The following is a 23,865-nucleotide window of genomic DNA, read 5'->3' as shown; positions in this document are numbered from 1 at the left end:
GTCCTTCGAAGGACATGGTGGTCGGTCAGACCGAGTTAGTAGAAAACGAGACGACTCAAAGAGACACTGAACTTAAGCTAATTTTCTTCAAATACTGACACGCATACCGGTTATTGTCTTATCTGTAGATCCAAGTCCTCGGATGTGTACCATATAATACACAAGTACCCTAAATTTCTTGATAGAGCCCTCGGTTTATTTAAAATACAATACCAGTTGACATGGTCCAAGAATTCCCTAGTTCAATTTTATTGTGATTTATGCAAGTGACATCTATCACATCAATTCTGTTCAAATTCTACCAGATAGAATATGACATTTGTCTTTTTGACCTTGACCTGACTTTTATTTCCATAGATTTTAAGCCTGAAAATGACTAATTTGAAGATAGAAGTTGAAACAACTATCCCTTTTGATGGACAGAAACCTGGAACAAGTGGACTTCGGAAGCCTGTGAAGAAGTTTCAGGAGTCTAATTATACCCATAATTTTATCCAAAGCATATTGTCAGGAGGCTTAGACAATCCTGCTGGAACAACTATTGTTGTTGGAGGTGATGGTCGTTACTTTGGCAAAGAAGCTACTGAAATTATTATCAAGATATGTGCAGGAAACAAGGCAAGTTTCTTTGTATTGGCCTAGTTTTCTGCATACCCTCTTCTGAATTAGGCTAGGCTATAGCCTAAACTCCTGATGGCAAAAAAGCAGGCCTAGTAACATTTTTTTTTTTCAACTCTGTTTTCAAATATAGCCTCATGATCAGTAGGCCTGCTGTGACAATTGCACCCCAGTCCTGTTAGGTTTTGCTTTTTTAAAATGTTTTTTGGTAAATTGAGGGGTGTGGAGGTATATATTCTGTGAATATATAGGTCCTAAGAAATTTATGAATTTCTTAGAAAAGCTGGAAAAACAAGGAAATAAGTGAAGATAAAGGCTCTCCACCTGTAAAATATGTTAGCTAGGATTAGCCTATTTTGCATATTATGGAGTAGGAATTGTTTTCTTAATGTTTCCTTTTGTCCAGCTGGACTCCTAGGCTTACAATAATGGTTGGCTGGTTGGCAAATTTGAAGATTTGTATATATATATACACTGTTAAGTTAGTCATCTGGTGGTATCCCTAGGAAAATGAAACTTTTAGAGATGTGTCTATAGGCTAAAGTATGTCTTGGGAAGGTATTTTGAAGTACCTACCTCCACTCCTCCTCCATCTAGGGGGTCTTGTCCATTGATGCCCTTAAAAAATCCATGTTATAAAAGTGAAACCTTGAAAAATAGATCTTCTGCTTAAATGAAGTACAACAAAATTGTTTTCAGGTTAAATATTTACCAAATCATATTATTGAGTTACAACTTAAGTGAATATACCACTCAATGCCTTTTTTATGCTCTTTACAAATATAATAATTGTTTTTGTTGGAAATGAATTTTAGCCCCTGCCCCTATATGTACCAATTCAGGGTATATATTTACACATTAGGGGGGCAGGGGTAATTTTATTTGTGATGTAAATGAGAGGTAAGTTTAAACTTTCCGTCACCTCCCTAATGTCAAAATATAGAACCTTAATTGGTATATAGTGTGGTGGGGGATAAAAGTCATTTCCAACAAAAATGATTATTATATTTTTAAAGAGCATAAAAAAGGCATTGAGTGGTACATTCACTTTATTTGTAACTTGATAATATGATTTGGTAAATATTTACTGTTTTCAACTTCACAACTTTGCTCAATCCCAATTTATAAGGTTTTAAAGATATGCACACATTTTCTAAATTTTGAGGAGAAAAAAAAACATTGATATTTCTTAAAATTCTACTCAAATAACAGGAATTGCATTTTCAGAACTAAAGCCAGAGAAAAAGAAACTGATAACTGAAAATTAAGAGAAAATGTTGTTTTGTCAAATTTTCAATAGGTATAGACATGTCATGTAGGCAAATTTCAGGACCCTCTAGAGGGAGAAGGCATGGAGATATGTACTTCAAAATAGCTTCCTGTGACATACTTTAGCCTGTAGACACATCCCTGAAAGTTTCATTTTCCTAACTTAACCCCTTCCCAAGATAGCCAAAAGTATCTAAAGTAGAATTTTACCCTTTTTTATTCTCTTTCATTATTCAAAAATTGCTTCTGGGGCTAGTTACATCTTGAGCCCTTAAAGGGACCCTGGTAAATTTTTTGCAGTTCATATTATTTACTTATGAATAAAGTAAACATGCCAATCAATGCCTTTTTTATGCTCTTTCCAAATGTAATAATCATTTTTGTCAGAAATGAATTTTACCCCCACCCTGATATATACCAAATCAGGGTATATATTTGCACATAGGGGGGGGAAATTTTAAAATAACCTCTAATTTACATAAAAAATAAAATTTATCCCCCCCCCCCTAATTTACAAATATATACACTGAATGTTAGGAGTGGATCCCCGATCTTTTTTAGGGGGGGGGGGCACAAATTAGGTTGATCCAATAAACTTGCAGTAGGAGCAAGTTTAATTAACACAATATTGCATTAATTAAGTAAATTAAACTACTTATTTGAGTTGCCTAATAAATAAGGTTTGAATTAATTATAAATAAATATTTTTGGAATATGTTATGCTTGAACAACTTATTTATAAACTAGTGATATGTTTTTAACCCCAGAAGCTATTCTTGAATGATGAAAGAGCATAAAAAAAGGTATCAAAAGACGTTTTCACTCATCTTATCTAAATTATATGGCCCACTGCAAATTTATCCTTTTTTCTAAAAGTTTTTGATAAATTTAGAGTTTAAGGAGCTCCTCCTCAGAAGGAAACACTACAAACTTTTGAAAATAACTTCAAAAAATTCAACATACTTAGGCTGTTTCATTTCTAAAAGTACTTCAGCTTATTTACTCCACTTTCACTTTAAGCCTGTGTTTATGGTCAAGATTTTGAGAATCAAATAGTTCCAAAGTTGAAACAGGTGCTCACTGAATCTTAAAACCTTGCAAGTAGAGAGAGAGATAAGGTTGAAAGAGTCTTCTATTACCCATGAGCTAGGCTATTATGGCTTTAGATTGATATTTGAAGATAACATATGCTGAACACAATTTTTTCCAAAGTTATGTTTTTAAATAGAAAGTTATTTCATTTTTTCTAATGAAAATAAAAAAAAACATGGTATTTTGAAAATCTTGGGAAAGGGGTAGACCAAGTCTTTCACAAGCTGTGAAGTAGAAATAGATAACAAAAAATATCAACCAGAATTATTAGTGACAATAGTATAGGCCCTATATACTGACAGAAATGTTTTTTTCAAGGGGACTAAGACAAGGCAAATGCCTTGTTTTTTTATGTTTTTTGCCTTGTTTTTTATGTTTTTTTCAAGGTTTTTTTTAAGGCGACATTGTATGTGATACCTGTGTTTGTTGATAATTCTGTTCTTGTCCTCAGTGTAAATAGATCTGGATTCTGCACAAACTGTCATTTTTTATCTGACCTTTTAAACCCTTCTCTCTAACTCACTTCCTCCAACATAACCATCCTTATTAAATTTTGACCCTCTTATTTCGGTGTAGTTGAAAAGCATATTAACTAAACATATTTACATCATAATGGCTATTATTCTAACAATTTTTCTTCTTAATTAGGTATGAGGTCCATTAATTCTAAGAGCAGACTCTTTCACCTCTTTATTAGACTGGCTAAAAGACTGAGTTACCTTCTACTATTAATAACTACCCTACTACTACTGATATTGTCAGTCTCCATACAATATTTTATCAGCATTTCTAAGGCAAATCAGATGGCTCACAATTCAGCAGATAACTAGGCTAACAAAGCAGATAAATAGATTAACAAAATAGGCCAAAATATGTTTATTGTTAAAAAGTGTTGTGCAACTGATATTTGAGAAAAGTTTTGAAGTTTGAATAAAAGATTCTCCCTAGTTTTGTTAACACTTTTGACTCTTTTTACCCTGTATTCTGAATGATATGTAATGTTGGAATTGATATACTTTACAGGTTAGGAAACTTATTGTTGGCAAAAGTGGGATTCTTTCAACCCCTGCCGTTTCGAGTTTGATTAGGAAGTTTCATGCAGATGCTGGTATTGTCCTTACAGCCAGTCATAACCCTGGTGGCCCTGATGCAGATTTTGGCATTAAATTCAACACAAGCAATGGGGGTGAGTTCACATTTTGTAACTGTGTGTTTTTGTCAAAATTATCAACATTGGAATTGTAAATGTTTCTAGCAATCTGGTCAATGCTATATTTAATTTTGTTTTGATATTATAAGATTCTAAAAAATACCCAAAGCACTTCAGATTTAAAAGTTTAGTTTTAATCCTTTTTCCTGAAAACTTATTTACTTTCTCCCTTTTTTTATTGCCTTAAATCAGTTTGAAGAGAATCTGAAACTACACACTTGTTTAACTTCAATTGTCATTTTCCTGTTACTTATTTTTGAATGATTGTTTCTTTCCATTCAAAAAATATAAAATAAAATGTCCATTTCTCTTTATATTTTGCTTTTTGGTAACCTAAAGACTGGTTAATCCTGTTTAGAGTTAGATTGAAGGAAAATCTATAATTATTGTAACTATAATATCGTGTTTTGCTTCAACTTTATTTTTATCTATTGTCTTCTTTCTTTGTTTTGTTATATATGTAATAGTTGGTAAAATAATGCATCTTAAGATTGAAATTTAACTTTTATGAAATATTCTAGTGTGAAGCTGGCATGTAAATTTCTTATTCATTTTCAAACAACAGTAAAAATTAAATAAACTTTTTAGCAGACAATTCAAAAAAAAGGTTACGTTCTTTGTGCAGATGTACAAATAAATATTGACAATAAATTAAATAAGAGTTGAAATCCAACGTTTCTTCATATTTACCAAATATTTACCCTTTCTTAAAAGCTTTCCAATTATACATTTACCCCAAAATCTTATAATTTTTAAATAATATCAGTTCTTTCTAATGCTTTGTTATATCTTTCTAGGTCCTGCCCCAGATGCTGTTACAACAGCTATATATAAATACAGTACAAAAATTAAGGAATTTAGAACTGTACCTGGTCTGAAATGTGATATTGGCAAAATAGGATTGAAAGAGTTTCAGGTAGCATTTTTTTTGTTTCTGCTTCCTGTTTAGTTCTCTACATACAACAAATATCAACAGGTTAAAAAAAAAGTAAAAACAAATTTGTAAAACCCGACTTGACTTAAAATTGCTTCTCACCTCAACAGGTTGGCAAAACCATACATAATACAAATACTTGAATTCCCTGAACTCCTAGTCCACTTTTCCCACCCTGTACGGTTGCTTCTTATATCTTCAAATTGAACTCAGGTACTAACAGAGACAAAAAACACTCCCTGTTAAACCTTTTAAATTGATACAAGTTCATGTGTTAAATCACTGACCCTGTCCATTATTTTTTTTATGTTTTTTGGTTTCATATTTAATTTGTTTATGTTTGAATTTTAATTTTTTAGTCTATTTAACTTTAGATGCCTCCTTTTTTAGTCTTTCTTTCTTGTTTTAACTTATTTTAGATTGAATTTGCCTTTCATTACTGGTTCTGAAACATGGCTATTGGGATGTCATGCCTTAGGTGAATGTAGTTGGCACTGAACTTAAATCGTTTTGATGGTCTCCCTCCGAATTCTTATGGGTTGGGGGAGTGGGAAGGAAGTTTGTAAATTACATTTTGATGTACATATCACAAAGTATCCTAAGAGGAGTTTTTTTTAGCTCAATTAGTTATTATGATGTGTTCTAGGTAAGAAGTCATGGTAAATTTCCGGTAAAAATGGAAATATTTAAATGCAAGTCTTCAAAAAAGACTGGGTGGCTATGATTCAGCAGAAGGTTTGCACCATGTTACGCCTATACATCTAGCAAAAACTGTTGTATTTGCCTGAAGAAAATTGCTGGCAATTCATAGTTTTGAATTAAATTAGATAGCTTTATAGCAACTGAAACCCGTGGAATAAGTCAAGGGTAGCCTATTACTGGTTCTAAATTTCTTTAGCTTATTCAAACCAAACAATATAAGGAGCAGCCAGTAAATTTATATGTATTCACACACTTCAGCTTGAAATAAAGTATGAAAATTTCAATGAGAGATCGAAAGATCAAATAATTCTCAAATCTCAATGAGAAAATCTCAATGAGAGATTGAATAATTACAAGTTTCCACTATAGCCAAATCTTTAAGATATAATATAGGATAATAAATAGTTTGAAGACACTTATACCGCATATATCCCATACCAGCCCTTAAAATTTCTTTGAAATAGCCTTTATATTTTAGGGGATTATGAGCTGCTAGTTTTGAAATAGCCCTAATAGGGCTAATTTAGGGGATTAGCTGTTTTTGCTGCTTCATTGCGCTGAGCTGCTATTTTTAGGGGAGCTGCTTATTTAGGGGATTAGCTATTTTTGCTGCTATTTGCGCTGAGCTGCTATTTTTAGGGGAGCTGCTAATTTAGGGGATTAGCTATTTTTGCTGCTATTTGCGCTGCGCTGCTATTTTTGAGCAAAGTTTGTGCTTAAGTTTTTAGTAAATTTATTTTTGTGTAAGTACATGTTGGAAAGCCATGGTGGTAATAATTTAAGTTTGGCGCTAAACAACGTTCTTGCCTTGGATTTGCATTAGTTGGCTCACCAAAGAGTAAACGTTATTTCTGCTATGAAAAAATACCGTTATTTTGGACTATATGGTGTGGCAATTCAGACTGTTCTGCTCATTATTGTTCTCATTCTATTGTTGTAGGATCTTGTGTTAGTTATTAGGAAGTTAAGCCATATTAATCATTTTAAAGTTTGAACTAACTTGTTTAACTATAACAGATTTAACTTGAGTAACTTGAACTTCAATGTTCACCAGCTCTAATCTTAGGGGGATGAATAAAAACCAACATTCCCGTCCAGTCGAGATAACATGCAATAGAATGTGCAAAACGCACTAGCAATATGGTGACGTTTTATGGAACTAGTTACTCCGTAAAGATATTTCGCTAACTGTAAGGACTTTGCTATTATAACTGTACAAATATAGATTATGTGTCGGCTTAAAAACTTTAAAGAAAGGGAGAATCTGAAACTAAATTTAAAGTTCAATTGAATTTTTTTTTGGTGGGGGTATGAGCCTTAAACCCCTGCCTAAGTACCTGATTGACTCCATATTCAAATAACTGAATCAATAAATTACAATTTTCGAATAAACAATGAAGCGGCTTTTTCGTCAGTGAAATGGCACTGTAATTGGTTGTGTGGGCTGTTTGCCAATATTTGTTTTTCTTCTTTATCATTCATGATATCTATTTTGCTTCTATAAACCAGGGGCACGCCTAAGGGGAAGGATTGAATTGTCTTTGGCTTAAGTAGTGGGCTTTAGGGGAGTGAGAGAATATGTTTTTAACTAATAAAAAAAAATTGTTTTAATCAATAAGTATCACGTAATAAAAAAAAAGTTGAACCGTTAAAGACAGGCCTGTTTTTCTTCATAGCAGCCTTTTTACCACTAGCAAAATGGCTAAAAGACGAAGTTCAAAATCATATTAATAGATGAAGTTTTAATTTGATTTTGCTTAGGAGTTTGCTTAGCTTCATCTTTTAGCTTAAAAACACCACTCAGTTGCCCAGCGGTAAAGAAGGGGGGGATAAAAAGACATCCTTTCACAATACATACCAAACGTTACTTATGGTAACATCTCTAACACTATTCTTGTTGCAGGTTGAAGGTGAAGCGTTTACAGTAGAAGTTGTTGATTGTGTTATAAACTACGTTAATCATATGAAGGAAATATTCAATTTTGATTGCCTTCGTTCCTTGATAAAAGGAGATGGGGGTCTCCATTCTCTTTCCTTGTTGATGGCATGAGTGGCGTCACTGGGCCTTACATCCGACGTATTTTTGTTGACGAGTTAGGAGCTTCAGAAGAGTGTATAGTAAGGGCTCTGCCTTTAGAAGATTTCGGTGGTCATCATCCTGACCCAAATTTGACGTATGCTGCAGACTTGGTGAAGAGTTTAGAGGAAGGAGAATACTCCTTTGGAGCTGCTTTTGATGGAGATGGGGTAAATGACTTTGCTTTGTGTTTGTTTCAAGATCTTTTACATTAAAAATAGTTTAATTACAGGTAATCAATTAAATAGTAAAGCAGAATTTGGGATATGAACTGGAAAGTGAAGATAATTAGTAGTATATTCGGGCTCATAAATACAAAGGAATAGCTAACGCGTTAGGCGCGTTTTTCAAATGCCACACAATTAAAAAAACTAACGTTTTTAACATATTGGAAAAGTTGTTTTTAAATAGCTGGTCTCTGCACAAAGTGTAATTGGATTACTGCTGCTCTTGGTTCTTGGAAATGATATGGTAAAGAACTAATCTTGTGTTTTATGATTATTGAACCAAAAATTGTAGATTGAAATGCAGTGCATTAATTCTGATAAATTCCTATGTTATTTGTGACAGATATGGCTGCATTTGCCATTGAAAAGATGCCGTTAGTTCCTTGTGTTGATTCGAAAGATAAGTATGATATTTAGCATAAGCCAGTATTAGCTCCAGTAAAATAGAATAAATCATGATAAAATTATAGATAGAGCTAAGGTACAAACCCATTAAACATCTAGGTTATTTACTCTTATACCAAGTCAATACTGCAATACTGCCACAACAGTGTGTGATGAATATTTTGGTCTTGCAGAGGGCTGGAGGGCTGTGGGTGGTTTTGGCTAAATTAAATTTTGACATATTCTGCTTGATTTAAATATTTATTCTAACCTTATATCAAAACGTGTTCTATATTTGAGTGACTTTGTGTGTCTCTAGTCCATTGCATTATCTATGAATTTTAATTGCCCACTTCGATTTTTGCTCTTATGGGTGAAAACAAATACCAAACATTTCTCAAAATCGACCTGTTATGTGCAAGTGATTGCTTCCGGTGTATTAAGAGAAGAAAAAGAGAACTTTTCTCTGCTGTTTGATGGGGTATACGGTTAATGTTTATGAAGAAAATTCGATAATATTTTATAAGCTTGGAGTTCTCTATTATTTATCCTAAGCAATAAATGCAAATACCACTTCTATTGACTCGTTTTAATTAAAATGAACTGTGGAAAATACTTGCCCCACTTCTGTTCATAAGTGAGGGAGGAATCACTTTCTAAGGTTTTTTCTAAGGACATCCCAGTAAAAGATAGAAATTTCTGCCTAAATATATGAACTGTATTTACCTAATTTCTCAAAAGAAAATTCCTATTAAAAAAAATTCTTAATGTTTTTCAGTTCTGGCCCATGGTATACTCCCGCTAAGCTCCCTTCCTAAAACTATGGCAGTCTAACCCTCTTAAACCCTGTTGGTAAATAACGCATGGAATATACTTGCCTCTTTAGGATATTGGTTGCTGAACTACACCCATTCTGTATTTAATATCATATACTGTTATCTTCCGAAGAGTTTTTCCATTCTTAAGTCTAATGTTTAGCCATAGAAAAATAAATTCTTTTATTGTAGGGTTTAATGGAACATTGTTGAGGTTACACTTGTTTATTTTCAGGATCGTAACATGATCTTAGGAAAGAAGGGCTTCTTTGTAAACCCCTCGGATTCATTGGCAGTTATTGCTGCAAATCTAGACTGTATTCCATATTTTCAAAGAACCGGTATCAAAGGATTTGCCAGAAGTATGCCAACTGGAGCAGCTGTTGATAGGTAGGTCAACTTATATACAGTTGTCAAAACGCGTAATGCACACAACCAACTGCACTAATTTTATCTTTTCTGCTGATGCGAAAACAATGAAGTTACCCCTGTCTGAAAATATAAAACTGCAATCAAGAAAAAAATCCCAGCTCAGCATATGCTCTTATGAAGGTTCTGTAGTCGGTATTAGACTACAATCCAAGTTTTCTATCGCTGTTGTGGTTAATAAAAATCAGGATGTGACCAGGAGCTTTCTGACGGGAGGGATGGGGGGGGGGGTGAAATGTTTTGGATATATTTTTTTTTATTTCCCCATGCCTAAAAATATATAATGTTTGAAAACGATTTAAAGATTTATTTTGTGGTATTTTCATTGAAGAAACAAAAAAGACAAATTTATCTCTTAGTTTTGAAAAATACATTTTGTGTACCCCCACCCCTGCCCTAAGGTTTCATGAATTGCCACTGATCAAAGTAGTGTGGAAAATGACTTTTTACAAATAATGGTTTGTATAGAACAATTTTTTTTAATAGTATCAGTGGAAGGAAAGAAGTACTCTTTAATTTGGTTAGGCTTCTTAGGTGCTTTAAGATACAGTTCTTTGGGGTGAGGGCTTATAAGAAGAAAGAATAAAAAAAATGAAAAATTAATTTATTTCGATTAACCTTTTTTTTTCTTGGGGGATTCCCCCTGACTTCTTGTGCACAGGCATGGAAAATGTAGAGGATCCTTGTACTTCTTCTAAATATATTAATAGTATTAATATTTAGTAAGATTTTTTTTGTACTCAGTGTTTTCAATATTTAATTAGTGTTGTTATTGCTCCTCTGTTTATGTATTTCACCGCAAATAAAATCACAAAAAAACTACTACGTAGTGGAAAAGATGTCGTTTCTTTGCGTAATTTTAGCATCTTACCACGAAATTTAAAATTATAATGTTATTTACCTGATTATGCGGTATTTGTTAATTTGCCTTGTGACACCGTATGTTTATGGGCAGTTATTTGGCTCAGTTATTTTGTAAGGTTCATTAGATGGTTTTTCAACCGACAAATGAAAAGATAATATTTTGCGTCGTAGACGTCCTACGCAGCAGCAAATGTCATACAAGAGAAGTTTTACTAAAGCTACATAAAGATTTTTGAAAATTAGTTTTGGTTTAAATGATTCTTTTTTTATTTTGTCCCATCAAAATTCATTGTGAAGACGATTTATGAAACAAAGGATGATATTTAATAACAAATATAGATTTCTACTTATGACTGTTTGTACATTCTAATGTAATTCATTTATCATTTTCGCTTATGTGGTTTTAGTTTGGAACATGGTGCTCTCTATCCTTTCAAGCCTTAAGAATGGCTCTATTTTTTCAGCCTTGAAATCCTAAATTGTCTATTATCGCATATACAAAAAATAGTGTTAATATGCAAATTTATCAATAAACGGGCTTACTGTAGTTGTGCATCAATAAATAATTAAAAAAAAAATATCTGTATATTGTTCTGGTAATTTTTGATAATCGTCAGTTTGATAATTTTTTGATTTTGGGAAAATATATTTTTATGGGATAATATTGAAAAATAACAGGATTTTATCTGTTTGAATCTCTTAGTTTTTCTAAGCTCTTGAGTTTCGTGGATCAAATATACTTGACTTAGGTCTCCTACCGGGCGCTACTTGGCGTAGAGAGTGACGTCTGCCTCCCCCATCCACTTCGGTCCATTGCAAGGGTTCACGCTTCACTCGGTCCGATATTTGACATCGCTAGAAACTTGGATAAGCTGTCGGACCACTGATTTTTTGGTCGGCTGCGAGGTCGCTTCCAACCGGCTTTGATAGGGTCAAAGTCGAAGATCGTCTTTGCGGGTAAGTGCGGGTGCATTCGAAGTAGATGTCCGAACCACCGTAAGGTACGCTCGGTTGCTTGGTCAGCAGTTTATCGTTACTCACGAAGTCGACCCACCGTAGACCCTCTATCCTTCTCAAATTCTTCGACTGAAGTCTATCGATGATCATTAGGGCCGCAGCTGATGCTTGCTAAGTCTCAGCTCCATAAAGCATCACAGAACCGACGATGCCGTTGAAAATTCGCAGTTTGGCTGAACGACTGATATTTGGTTTTCGCCAAAGGTGACTGTTCAACCTGCCCATGGCAGAAGACGCTTTGGATAGCCTTGCTTGCAGCTCGGGGGAAGGGAGCCATCTGAAGAAATTGTGGATCCCAGGTAGAAAATATATCAAGGTATAATTTGGTAATTTTTCCTTAATGCTCCAATGTCTTTGTCCTGGTGACTAGAAGCCCTCCTTCTCCGATTGGCCGCTCCTAGAGACGTGAATTATGCAAATTCTGGCTTTCAGTCAGTGTTCTTACATGATTTGGTCGCCTTCAGGGAAAAAGAATGTTGTGTCTCTTTGGAAGATCTCTCGCGATCGTTCATAGAACTATTGAATAGTTTCAAATTTCTATTGTAAAATGATGTTTAAAGTCGATGTAACTTTCATCTCCGTTCAGTTTTTATATTTTGAAATAAAGTTTTCTTAACATTAAACTTCAGCAGTTTAAATGGATCTTTAAATAATGATTCCTTCTTTTTTTACTTTTAGAGTTGCTTGTAAACTAGGAAAAGAGCTATTTGAAGTTCCAACTGGCTGGAAATATTTTGGAAATTTAATGGATGCTGGAAGACTGTCGTTGTGTGGAGAAGAAAGTTTTGGGTGGGTTTTACTAATTTTCTTCATTTTTTCTTTTATAGGGGGAAATTGAACTGTTATGCACTATGTTCAGGAACTAAGTTATTTGTGCAGTCTTCTAGCCTTCGCATATAAAAAAGACCGAACCACTTAAGTGTGAAAATCAATAAAATGTAAGTAGAATATGTTTGAACCTAAAAATTATTAAGATGTTGACAAAGGGCAGAGTATAGTTCAAGGCTTCTTTGGGCCCAAACAAATAAGAATAAATGCTCTATATTTTTTCGATTTTCTGCATTGTTAGTAATTTACTGTCGAAATCAGAGGCTAGGTCTTTTTTGCTACAGGCCCATTCATAATGAAATTTTCTAATACCTAGATTCAGCTAGCGCTAATTTGAGCCAATCAGATATTTATAAGATCTTTTGATTGGTTGAATAATTTTTATTGGCTCATATTAGCACTAGCATAATCTCGGCATTAATACAATTGATTGTGGATGGACTTCAACCAAACTGGTAAGGTCTTTTATTTCTGGGGAAAAAACCGCGCTTAATTCTCATTCCTTTTGCTTACTTGTTATATTTGTGTCTCCTCAGCAAAGAATTATCAAAGTCTTCATTAAGGGGATTCGATACCAAAAAGAATTAGCCTATTTCGTCCATTATAAACTGTTTTAGTTTGTGTGACCGAACTATTTAGAATTTATTGGGCGTTCTTGCCATAACTTTTAGAGCTTGGAAAAGCACTCCAAATAAACGACAGAAAGCTAAAAGCAAACATCTACTTTCCCTGAAAACATAGAAAAAGTTTGTAGCTTGTCTTGTTTTGTGCTGGAGATAGATATTTCTTTTAAAAATTTGGCTAAGGGTTGTCCCAAAAAATGTTCAAGTATACCTGCTAGGAAAATGCCCAAAATCAGAGCAAAAGAGAAGTCATTTGATCAGTTTGACAGCTCTTCGAATTTTCTGTGGTGCAACCCGCTTGGATTGAAAACTTTGCCAACAGACCTTCATTGTCTTTTCAACCAAATTTCGCAATCAGATCACGAGTTTTCAATAGGTTTCAATGATAAGTAGTCCCCTGGAAAAATTCGCTAATGGACCCTTTGTCTTTTGATACAGTCAGCCGACGTTGAGACTCACAAAGTGATGTTAAAAGTATCGAATAAGGGTTTCTTCTATTCATGGAATGATTAATTGCGAATTCTATTATATAAGGGATCGGCATCAGTAGTCTTACGCAAGTAATCGGTGTTTCTGACGATGTTTGGTGTTACTGCATTGATGCCCGTGCAAATAGGCTCTGAGTGAGAAAACGAAAGTCAAAACATAGATGTTAGAAGTTAAATTAACAAGAACGGGTCTAGTATCATATACATCTATACTAACACATTCAAGCTGTAGGTATAAGTCTATTGATTAGTCTATTTATAGTCTACTATAGTATACTAATTAAAGTCTATTGATTAGTATTGGTGGTACCAACACAGATAAAGAAGAGAAAGAAAGAAAAAAGGATATACTTGAAAAGTTGATGGCTGCAAATAGTGCAGTTGTAATAGCTTTTTCTTATATCCAAGGAGAATACTTAAAGCTTTTGGCATGGATGGCTTAGGAAGTTGAATTTGTTTTTCAAAAATCGTCTTTTTGTTGTATCTTTTTACGCGTGGCTTAACGATTCTAATATGAACTTACTGTGAGGCTAAAAGTGATTATTTATTTTATTTTAATATTGTTAATGGAGGAAGGGTGAATGGTTGTTGGGTTGTAGGGACGAGTTGTTGGTATTTTTACTGTTTTATCAGTTGTTTGGCTGAGGCTCATTTTTGGGGTAAGGGATAAAGGAAAGGAGACAGATAGGCAAAAAGAAAAGACAGACAATTTTTTTTGGTTTCTCTTATTGTTTCTTTAGTTTTTCTTATCTTTTTTTGACGGAAGACTTAAGATCATTAAATCAAGACTCATCAATACTTAGATTATTAAATGCGAAGCTTGGTTTCGTTTATATTTTAGTTATATTAGGGGATCCTATAGAAGCGTTTGCTCCAAGAATGATGTGATTATTGTTAGTATTTATTTTGCATGCCCATTCTCGAAATAAAAATATAACTAAATTCTTACGCGCTTTAGAACTGGCTCAGACCACATTCGAGAAAAAGATGGCATATGGGCTGTTTTGGCGTGGCTGTCAATCTTGGCACATAGAAAGGAGTCTGTTGAGAACATACTCAAAGCTCATTGGGAAGAGTACGGCAGAAACTACTTCACAAGGTACGTCTTTAAGGCTTTCAGTAATTATGTTTTGTAACTTTACATTAATTGTCTTTATCTCCTTTATATTAATTTGCTTATTTAAGTATAAGAAGTCTGTATGTTTTTTCCCCATACAAAATATTTCGTCAGGCATATTTTATATCAAAAGCATGCTTATATCCTAGACGCCTAATCTTTAGACCATGTCTAAAAATATGTTTACCCTACTCTTACACTCATTTGTTGCCGATATTTTGCTTCCTGTTTTAGATGTTTCTTATTCTATCTTTTCTTTGAATTTTGTTTTTTAATTTTCTTGCGATTATGATAACCTACCAACATTTCTTTGTGGATGAGGGATGAGGTATGGAGGGGGAGTTATTCTGGCAGTAAATCCTGGAAATATATAGTGTTCCGGAGGGGGGATGGGCTAGGAGAAAGAGCTAAAATGTGTAGACAAAATTGTAAAGAAGATGATTGGCATAAAATCTTTTCTTTTCTTTTTTCTTAATAATTGGGCAATACATTATACTATTTTTTGGCGACTTTTAAAATTGCTAAGAAAGGTGAAGGAATGAAAAACAACTAATAGTTTGGTAAAGTTCTAAATTCTACATTAATGCAATATTTAAAAGCGAAACAAATTGCCTAGGAAACTAAAGTTTAAAAAGAAGGAATGGAATAAGCCCGAAGTTAAGAAGATATTTAGTTGAGAATAAAGATGGCAAGATAGAATGACTAAATTATGATTCTAAAGAGTCCTTAAATTTGGTGCAGGACTTTTATGTAACCTGATAGGGAAATGTTTAATAACTGTGATAAACATGTAATTATTCATGAATATTCTGGATAGCACAATAAAATCTATTTTGTGGATAGCAAGCTTAGAACTGTAGAAAAAGCAGTCAACTGGTATTTCTCCAGTCTAAGAATAGAAATTCACGGGTATATACCAAAAAATAGCTATAAAATGATACTGAAAGCAGGGATTGAGATGTCAGGGCATATTATAAATGTGCTAGAAAAGAAAGCTCCTATTAAATCTCTCCTTATGATAATGAAGCAAAGGCTTAGTTAAGTAGTGTGATGTCAATAGTTTGGGTGTGTATCACCTCTTCTGTATTTCCTCGCCTGAAAATATTCTAACGTTATCCATTATCTCATCAAATGATTACTAAATCTTTTAGGTACGACTATGAAAATTGCGAATCCGGCCCTTGCGAAGAAATGATAGAACATTTACGGGCCCTGCAATCAGATTCAAGTTTTGTTGGATCCGAGCATGCCCAAAATGGGACAGTCTACAAAGTCAAGATGATTGACGATTTTTCATATACTGACCCTATCGATGGCATTGTTGCAAATAAGCAGGTACACTTAATTTATATTTGCCTTTTAAAACCTCTTTTGCGTCTTACTTGCTATGAGTCCATGGTTGCCAAAGTACATATAACCCAACCTGCCCCTCCCAATGTCAACTATCATAAATAATTTATCCAAGTCAATCATTTCTAGTGTTATAAATGGAATGTTCTAATTTCACTTATTTATTTTGTATTATTTAATCCTTTGGAGGATTTTTGATGGGTCTAGTCTCTGACTCAATCTTAACATTTGAGAAACCTCAATTAATGCTGAAGTTATTATCTTGTAAATTTATGTCTTTTTTGAAGAATTTTAAAGCAGCACTCTTTTTCTCTCCTCGTTCTGAAAATAATTCTTAATTTAAGGATGTAGTTTCAAGATTTAACATACACGATTCATGACTCGATGTATTACTGGTACGCGTGGACACACAAAAGAGCTGAAGTAATGACTTCACGTCTTGGAACTTGAGTTAGTAAATACGAAAACTGAAGTGATTACTCTCCTACACCAAATTCGAAATGAATGTGTTTTTTTTTGTTAGTAAAAGGTTATGGCTTCTAGTTTTGAGGGGGGGGGGGTCCCAGTAATAATCCTTTTGAACTTTCAATATTTCATAAATATTTTTCATTTTAATATCTTTTGTTTTATATTCTTAGTAAGTTGGTAGAATCTAGTATATATAATAGTTTAAGATATTTTGAATTGTGTTATAAATGTTATTTTTTGACTGATTTATAGGGTCTTCTCGTCTACAAAATCTTAAAAAATAAAACGGTATGCAGTTCATTATATTTACTAAAAAATATTGGACCGATTTGAAATATTTTATCTTAATCTTACTATTTATACGGTTTGAAAATATAGAGAACAAAGCATTGTCTATTTACAGCCAGGTCATCTATTTCATCTTACAAAAGTAGGATTTTCATTAACTTGTCTACATGTTGATACAAGAATATTTGGCGTAATATGAATAAATTAAAAATCGTTCGCACATAAACAATTACCTATGTGAATACGGTTGATATAATGTTATTCCTGGCTACCAAGGGACAGGGTACTTTAAGGAACCAAGACTAATGGGTGCACCAGCTAAAGAAATGCTACTATGGTAAAAGTTCAAGACATTGTCAAAAGTTCCCCACGACATTGTCCTACAAAACATTTAGTCATATGGCTATAGAAGCCTTTAAAGAACTCTTGTATCGTTGGCTCCAGGTTTGGAAAAAGTTCCAAAGCTGCCATTAGCAACACTGGACAGAATTCTCATGGGCCGGGGTATGTTTAATGGATTATTTTTATAGGTCTAGATAATAGCTTTGTCATGTATTTGATTACTGTATAAGGAGACCAACGGTACTCCTAACGATGAGCAGCCTTGTGTGGCAAAAGCTCCTTTATTGCAATTATGGTATTTCTATGGAGCATAATTTCAAGGTGGGAGTTTGTGTCCCAATATTGTTTTTGTTTTAATTCCTTCCCAACCACACCCTTTTATTCATTAGATGTTCATCCATTTCTCTGCTGAAAATTTCAAAATATTTTATTACGATTGAGAACAGCTAGTTTTCTCTATGATTTAAGTATTAATGTACTCTATTATATACTGTATATGGAATGTCAGGCTGGAAATGCTACAGATACCGGGACAGATACCCGCCAGACTGGTTATTTAGAGACCGCTATTAATAATTGGAATGCAAATAGTAGTTTTCATTGCGTTTACGATATTTAAACTGTTGTTTTTTGGGGGTTTAGGGGGGAAGGCACCTAGGTCAGGCTAGGTTACGTATTTAATATATGGTATACTTTACCCCCTTTCCCCACTCCTAACGTGCAAATACATAGCTCAAATTTGTTTCTAAACTGTTATATATTCATCCTATTTTATTTTATTAGCATTAACCAAAATTGACTTCTTTAGCAGTATATAAAAGAGTACGTTTAATACCTAAGTACCAAAATAAGCGAACTATGTAGGGAGAAAGATCTTTAGGATATTTTTAAGAGGGTTGTGAGATATGGGGACGGAATTCCCTTACTGACGTATATGTATCTACGTTTGATTTTCGGGGTTGATAATTTTTAAAAAAGAAACGAAAAAAAATTTTGGTCAGAGTTTGATCGTTTGACCAATCCAATTGCTATTTTATTTGTTGTTGCTAAGAATAACGATCTAAAGGCATACGGGGTTAGCTTAGAACGCTGTTTCTCAATATATAAACACTAGTTTTCAAATAGTTTAAGGTGTCTTTTCTGGGTATAAAATTCCTTATCGAGAGCTTGCTAAGATAAGTACCATATATCTTTAATGCCACATTCACAATGAGACTACTAAGGATGGGATTTAGTTAGCGCTAACTTAACCAAATCAGAATCTTTCAGTCAATCAAGAATTATATGAAAAATCTGATTTGCTCAAATTATTGCTAGCTACATCTCAGCATTCGTAAGATATCATTATGAGTGGGACTATTTTTAAACCATAACAAACTTTAGCGTAAAGAGTGAGGCATTGAGGAGGGGACACCCCCTCTCATCTACGGAATAATTTCTGTTCGTTTTAAGTTTTAATTGCGGTCCTTAATTTCAGTTTAAAAAAATTGTTTTTTTTATTTAAGTTCTGATCGTTTCTGAATTAATGCAGCTTTGATTTTGGCTATTAATTTTATTTTTTTTTGGCTAAACGGCTGTCTCGAAATTTTGTTCTGACTTAACTTACGAATTAACTTACGTTACGTTACGAACTTCTATATTCGTATATTTGTATTACGTATATTAGGGAGTTCGCCCTAGTCATTACCTCGCTCTTTACGATCAGATTTTTTTCCCATTCTTTAAGAATGACCCCTTAATCATAAAGGCCGTTAATTAGAATAAATAGCTATGATGGAAGTACAAAAAAAAACTTTAGCGTAAAGAGCGAGTTAATGACTAGGGGGCGAACCCAATCATATACGTAATAATTTCTGTTCGTTTTAAGTTTTGATGCTGCTACTTACTTTCAGTTGAAATTTTTTTTAATATTCTGATCGTTTTTCAAATAATTTTAGAAAATCCGGCGCCCTTTTCACAGCAATTTATCTTCCCCAGGAACATTTCCTCCATGGACAGATCCTCCCACGTAACACCTGACCTCCCCAAATACCAGAAAAAATCCCCCTGAAAACATCTGTGTACTTCCCAATAACCAATAATATATGTAAACATTGGGCAAAGTTCGTAACTTTCAAACCTTCCCCCGGGAACTGAGGGGGATTAAATCATCCTCAAAGACATAGTTATTGTATTTTTTCGACCATGCTGAACAAAATGGCTATCTCAAAATTTTGATCTGGTGACTTTGGGAAAAAAGGAGCATGGGAGGGGGCCTAGCTTCTCTCCATTTTTTGGTCACTTAAAAAGGGCCCTAGAACTTTTAATTTCCGTTCGAATGAGCCCTCCTGCATTCTAGGACCACTGGTTCGATACGATCACCCCTGGGGAAAAAAACAAACACGCATCCGTGATCTTTCTCCCTCAGTTTGACTTTCTCACAACTCTATTTTTTTAAACAATAAAAAACTTGAGCGTAAAGAGTGAGGTGTTGAGGAGGGGACAGCCCCTTTCATATACGGAATAATTTCTGTTCGTTTTAAGTTTTAACGTCGTTCCTTACTTTCAGTTAAAAAAAAATCTTGTTTTTTTTATTATTCAATTAAGGCTTAAATGTTCCGCTCTAGGGTTCCAGAATTATCAAATTCTATTGCATAATTTTCATCAAGATTCACCCCCTTTTAGGGGGGTTTTCCACTTTATCAAAAAAATTTACGAATTTTCTTTGGCTTCCAGCTTTTGCTCGGTAAATTTAAGATTTGCTGGGTATATTTCAGAATCAGTATATAATGCAAATTTTCATTATTTACGAGTATATACTATAGTATTTGTTTGTAGTAACGATCTTTCTTTTTTTCCCAAAAACTAGAATTCATTAAATAGATAGAAAACATCAGATACAATGTTGTAGCAAATGGCCTTGTTTTTACTTATAACAGGTAAATTTGTCCAGGTAGGCTACACACGGAGGTGCATTTTTGGAGAGACGTCAATACAAGAAAAAAAATACTAAAAAGGGGACAGAATCCCTGTTGAAATGCTAGTCTCTGTGGTTTTAGTTTACATAATGTTGGTTCAACTATAACTAAATAGTTTCCTACGTCCTCCTTAGATATGGTTGAATTAATTTATTTAGTAATTAATCTGCCTCAAATGCGAGGTTCTTTAGCTCAAGTAAAGCTAAATATAAAATAAATATGACCATTTGGTTATTAGTTTGTAATTTTTATATGCCTGGCTGGCGGAGTTTACTTTGTCGTATCCTGTGTAATTCTCACAAACATGAGTTGATTGATTAGAAAATATGATTTAAGGTGACAAGGCGTTTACAAAGTTTTTATGTATTTCAGGGGATAAGAATTCTTTTTGAAGACGGCTCAAGAATAATTGTTCGTTTGAGTGGTACGGGAAGCACTGGGGCCACTGTTCGATTGTACATAGAAAGCTATTGTGGCGATAAAAGCAAAATACAAAACACACCAGAGAAGATGCTCAAACCACTAGTTGAAATAGCTCTCAAAATCTCAAAACTAGCGGAATTTACTGGAAGAAGTGAGCCAACTGTTATTACGTGAATAGACTGCTGTTGTACCAAAATTATTTTGTAACAAGTGAGACCAAATGCTGGATTTTTAATGTATTTTAAATTTTATTTTATTTTTATTGACTCTCGTGTTTTATTGTAAAATTTAATCATTGAACCATTATTTATTTGTAAATATTTCATATTTAAGTCAGAGAGTAAAAATCGTCATTTGGAGACCTATCTAGCTTGTGTCAAATAAACCAGAGCAAAATACAAATGTTACTTTGATGATATTGCGTGCATTTTTTGAAATAATTAGTACTTGTTGACACTCGTTTCTTGTCACCGATCTATCATTTTTTTTTTATAATCGCCAGGAATATCTTTCCAGCCGCGGCGTCAATTTGCAAAAATTTTAGGGAAGGCAAAATGTATTATTCTATATCTGTTGGGGCATTGGGCAAATTTGTCATTTGTTTCGATTTCTTCAATGAAAATACCAAGGAGACATTTAATGTTAAATTAAACCCTTTGAAATTGCAATTATACAGCTTTGAGATACCAATGTATTGAACTGTGTGTTATATGGAGATAGGGATAAGTTCTCACTGAACGTGATTTAGAGAAAAAAGTGATAAATATCTGGCAAGATAATTTGTTTAGATGTCATAGCTCTTTGCAGTACACATAATCTATTGTACGACTATTTATGCACTTGGGTGAAGCTGAAGTGTGGGCCAAGGTGTTTGAGCCCACCCAATGGGGTGAAATAGGGAAGAGTGGGGTGCCCTCTAGATTAGAAGAAAACATTCTTACTGGTATTTCCAGTGAAAATGTTTATTCTTTCCTTTCACAGAAAAAATGAAAAATAACAAAATTTGCCTCTCCCTCTAAATTAAAAAAAAATTTTTTGCCCCTCCCTCACATTTCCGTAAACTGACCCCACTGAACCCTTTTTTGAAAGAAGGGGAGACTTCAACTTGTAAATATTAGCTAGTCGGAAAGGAACTTAAATTGTAATTTTTCCACTCAGAAACGTAAATGTTTCCGATTTGTTATATCCTCAATTACTTCAAATTATCATTTAAATGTTGTATTAACGAATTAAATTCAGCTAATGTTTACCGAGATCTGCTTATGTACCTGTAGAATTATCTGGCATTTGTTCAAGTGCTTGTTTATTGCTTTAATGAATTTTTGGTCATATTTTTGATGATAGAAGGCCAATGGGGTATGTTGTTGTTTTTTTTCTTTCTTTTTTTTTAAGTTTGAAATTTTAATTGTACTGATAGTGGTACTATGTGGTTGATTGGAATAAAATCTTTTAATTCTTCTTTGGGTTTTTGTTTTTTTCTTCCCTTTTTTTAAATGAAAGTCTGGATAAGATAGATAAGAGTTATTCATCATGAAATATACATACAATATTTCATTTTACTATTCCCCAAAAGGCTCCTTGGCCTGTCAAGATAAATTCTTAATTAGTTAATAGTATCTGAATGAGGTACCATCTTTTTCGTGACATTCCCAAAGTGTCTACCAGTCATTTTGAAGCAGAATTACAAATTGACGCTAGGAGAGATATTTTTCCTGTCGCTATGGCTAAGCTATGAATAATAGTAAGGCTATAGGAGTAAGGCCAAGCTCTGAAAAGCGGATGAAGATTTGCTATATGTATTCCAGAGAAATTGATGAAGGATTGTTCTGGGTACCCGGATGACTAACCGTATTTCAAACAATAGGCTATACGAAAAATGTGATTCAATACCGCTCTCTAGGGCTATTAAAAAAAACAAGTTTTTTAAACTGAAAGTAAGGAACGACGTTAAAACTTAAAACGAACAGAAATTATTCCGTATATGAAAGGGGCTGTCCCCTCCTCAACGCCTCGCTCTTTACGCTAAAGTTTTTTATTGTTTAACATAAATAGAGTTGTGAGAAAGTCAAACTTTAGTGTAAAGAGCAAGGCGTGGAGGAGGGGACAGCCCCTTTCATATACGGAATAGTTTCTGTTCGTTTGAAGTTTTAACGTCGTTCCTTACTTTCAGTTAAAAAAACGTGTTTTTTTTTATTTAATTTTTGAACATTTTTAAATTAATGCAGGTTTTGATTTTGGCTCACCGTACATGACCAATTAAAAAAAATTGAATATTAATTTTACTTTTATTTGGTTAAATGGCTTTCTTGAAACCTGTTTAATTTTATTTACGAACGTTTTTATTAGTAATAAATATGCGTAACTTACGAATTAACTTACGTAACGAACTTCTATATTCATATATTTTTAATACGTATATTAGGGGGTTTACCCCCTAGTCAATACCTTGCTCTTTAAGCTTTCGAATTTTGTTCCAATTCTTTAAAAATGACCCCTTAATCTCAAAGGCCGTTAATTAGAATAAATAGCTCTTATGAAAGTACTAAAAAATCTTTGGCTTAAAGAGCGAGGCATTGACTAGAAGGTGAACCCAATCATACAGCTAATATTTTTTTGTTCGTTTTAAGTTTTGATGTTGCTCCTTACTTTCAGTTGAAAAACTTGCTTTTTATATTTAATTTCTGATTTTTTTTTTAAATAATGATGGGAAATCCAGCGCCCCCTTCATAGCAATGTCCTTTCTCCCATGAAAACTTCCTTCATGGTAAGATCCTCCACATAACCCCCAACCCACTCCCCCCACTACCAGAAAAAATCCCCTCTGAAAACATCTGTATACTTCCCAAAAACCAATACTATATGTTGACATTGGGTAAAGTTCATAACTTTCAGCCCTCCCTCTGGGGACTTCTGGGGATCAAGTCATCCTAAAAGACATAGTTATCATATTTTCGACCATGCTGAACAAAATTGCTATCTTAAAATTTTGATCAGGTGACTTGGGAAAAAAATGAGCGTGGGAGGGGGCCTAGTTGCCCTCCATTTTTTTGGTCACTTATAAAGGGCACTATAACTTTTAATTTCCATTCGAATGAGCCCTCCCACGATATTTTAGGACCACTGGGCCAATACGATTACCCCTGGAGGAAAAAAATAAATAAATAAACACCCACCCGTGATCTTTCTTCTGGTAAAAAATACAAAATTCCACATTTTTGCAGATAGGAGCTTGAAACCTCCGCAGTAGGGCTCTCTGATACGCTGAATATGATGGTGTGATTTTCATTAAGATTCTATAACTTTTCGGGGGTCTTTCCCCCTTTTTCCGAAAATCAGCCAAATT

The 23,865-nt window shown here is 33.7% G+C and overlaps 1 protein-coding gene and 1 pseudogene across 2 annotated transcripts in view; one reads left to right on the top strand and one right to left on the bottom strand.

Moving 5' to 3' along the window:
- LOC148953408 (hexokinase-2-like) overlaps positions 1-23,865 on the bottom strand; it is a 119,709-nt pseudogene that overhangs the window by 78,877 nt on the left and 16,967 nt on the right. The window lies entirely within an intron of this gene.
- LOC148953409 (phosphoglucomutase 1-like) lies at positions 323-21,929 on the top strand. Its single transcript, XM_089088528.1, is given in 10 exon segments — positions 323-618; positions 4,003-4,165; positions 4,987-5,105; positions 7,729-7,840; positions 7,843-8,072; positions 9,564-9,718; positions 12,317-12,427; positions 14,536-14,676; positions 15,846-16,029; positions 20,472-21,929. Coding segments are annotated over 10 exon segments (1,686 nt in total). The 5' UTR covers positions 323-372; the 3' UTR covers positions 20,697-21,929.

Source organism: Artemia sp. Qi Xiang Cuo, chromosome 4 (genome assembly GCF_049724085.1).
Source record: "Artemia sp. Qi Xiang Cuo chromosome 4, ASM4972408v1, whole genome shotgun sequence".
Classification (NCBI taxonomy): domain Eukaryota; kingdom Metazoa; phylum Arthropoda; class Branchiopoda; order Anostraca; family Artemiidae; genus Artemia; species Artemia sp. Qi Xiang Cuo.
Note: the sequence above shows the minus strand (reverse complement) of the source record. Positions and strands in the feature narration are given on the sequence as shown.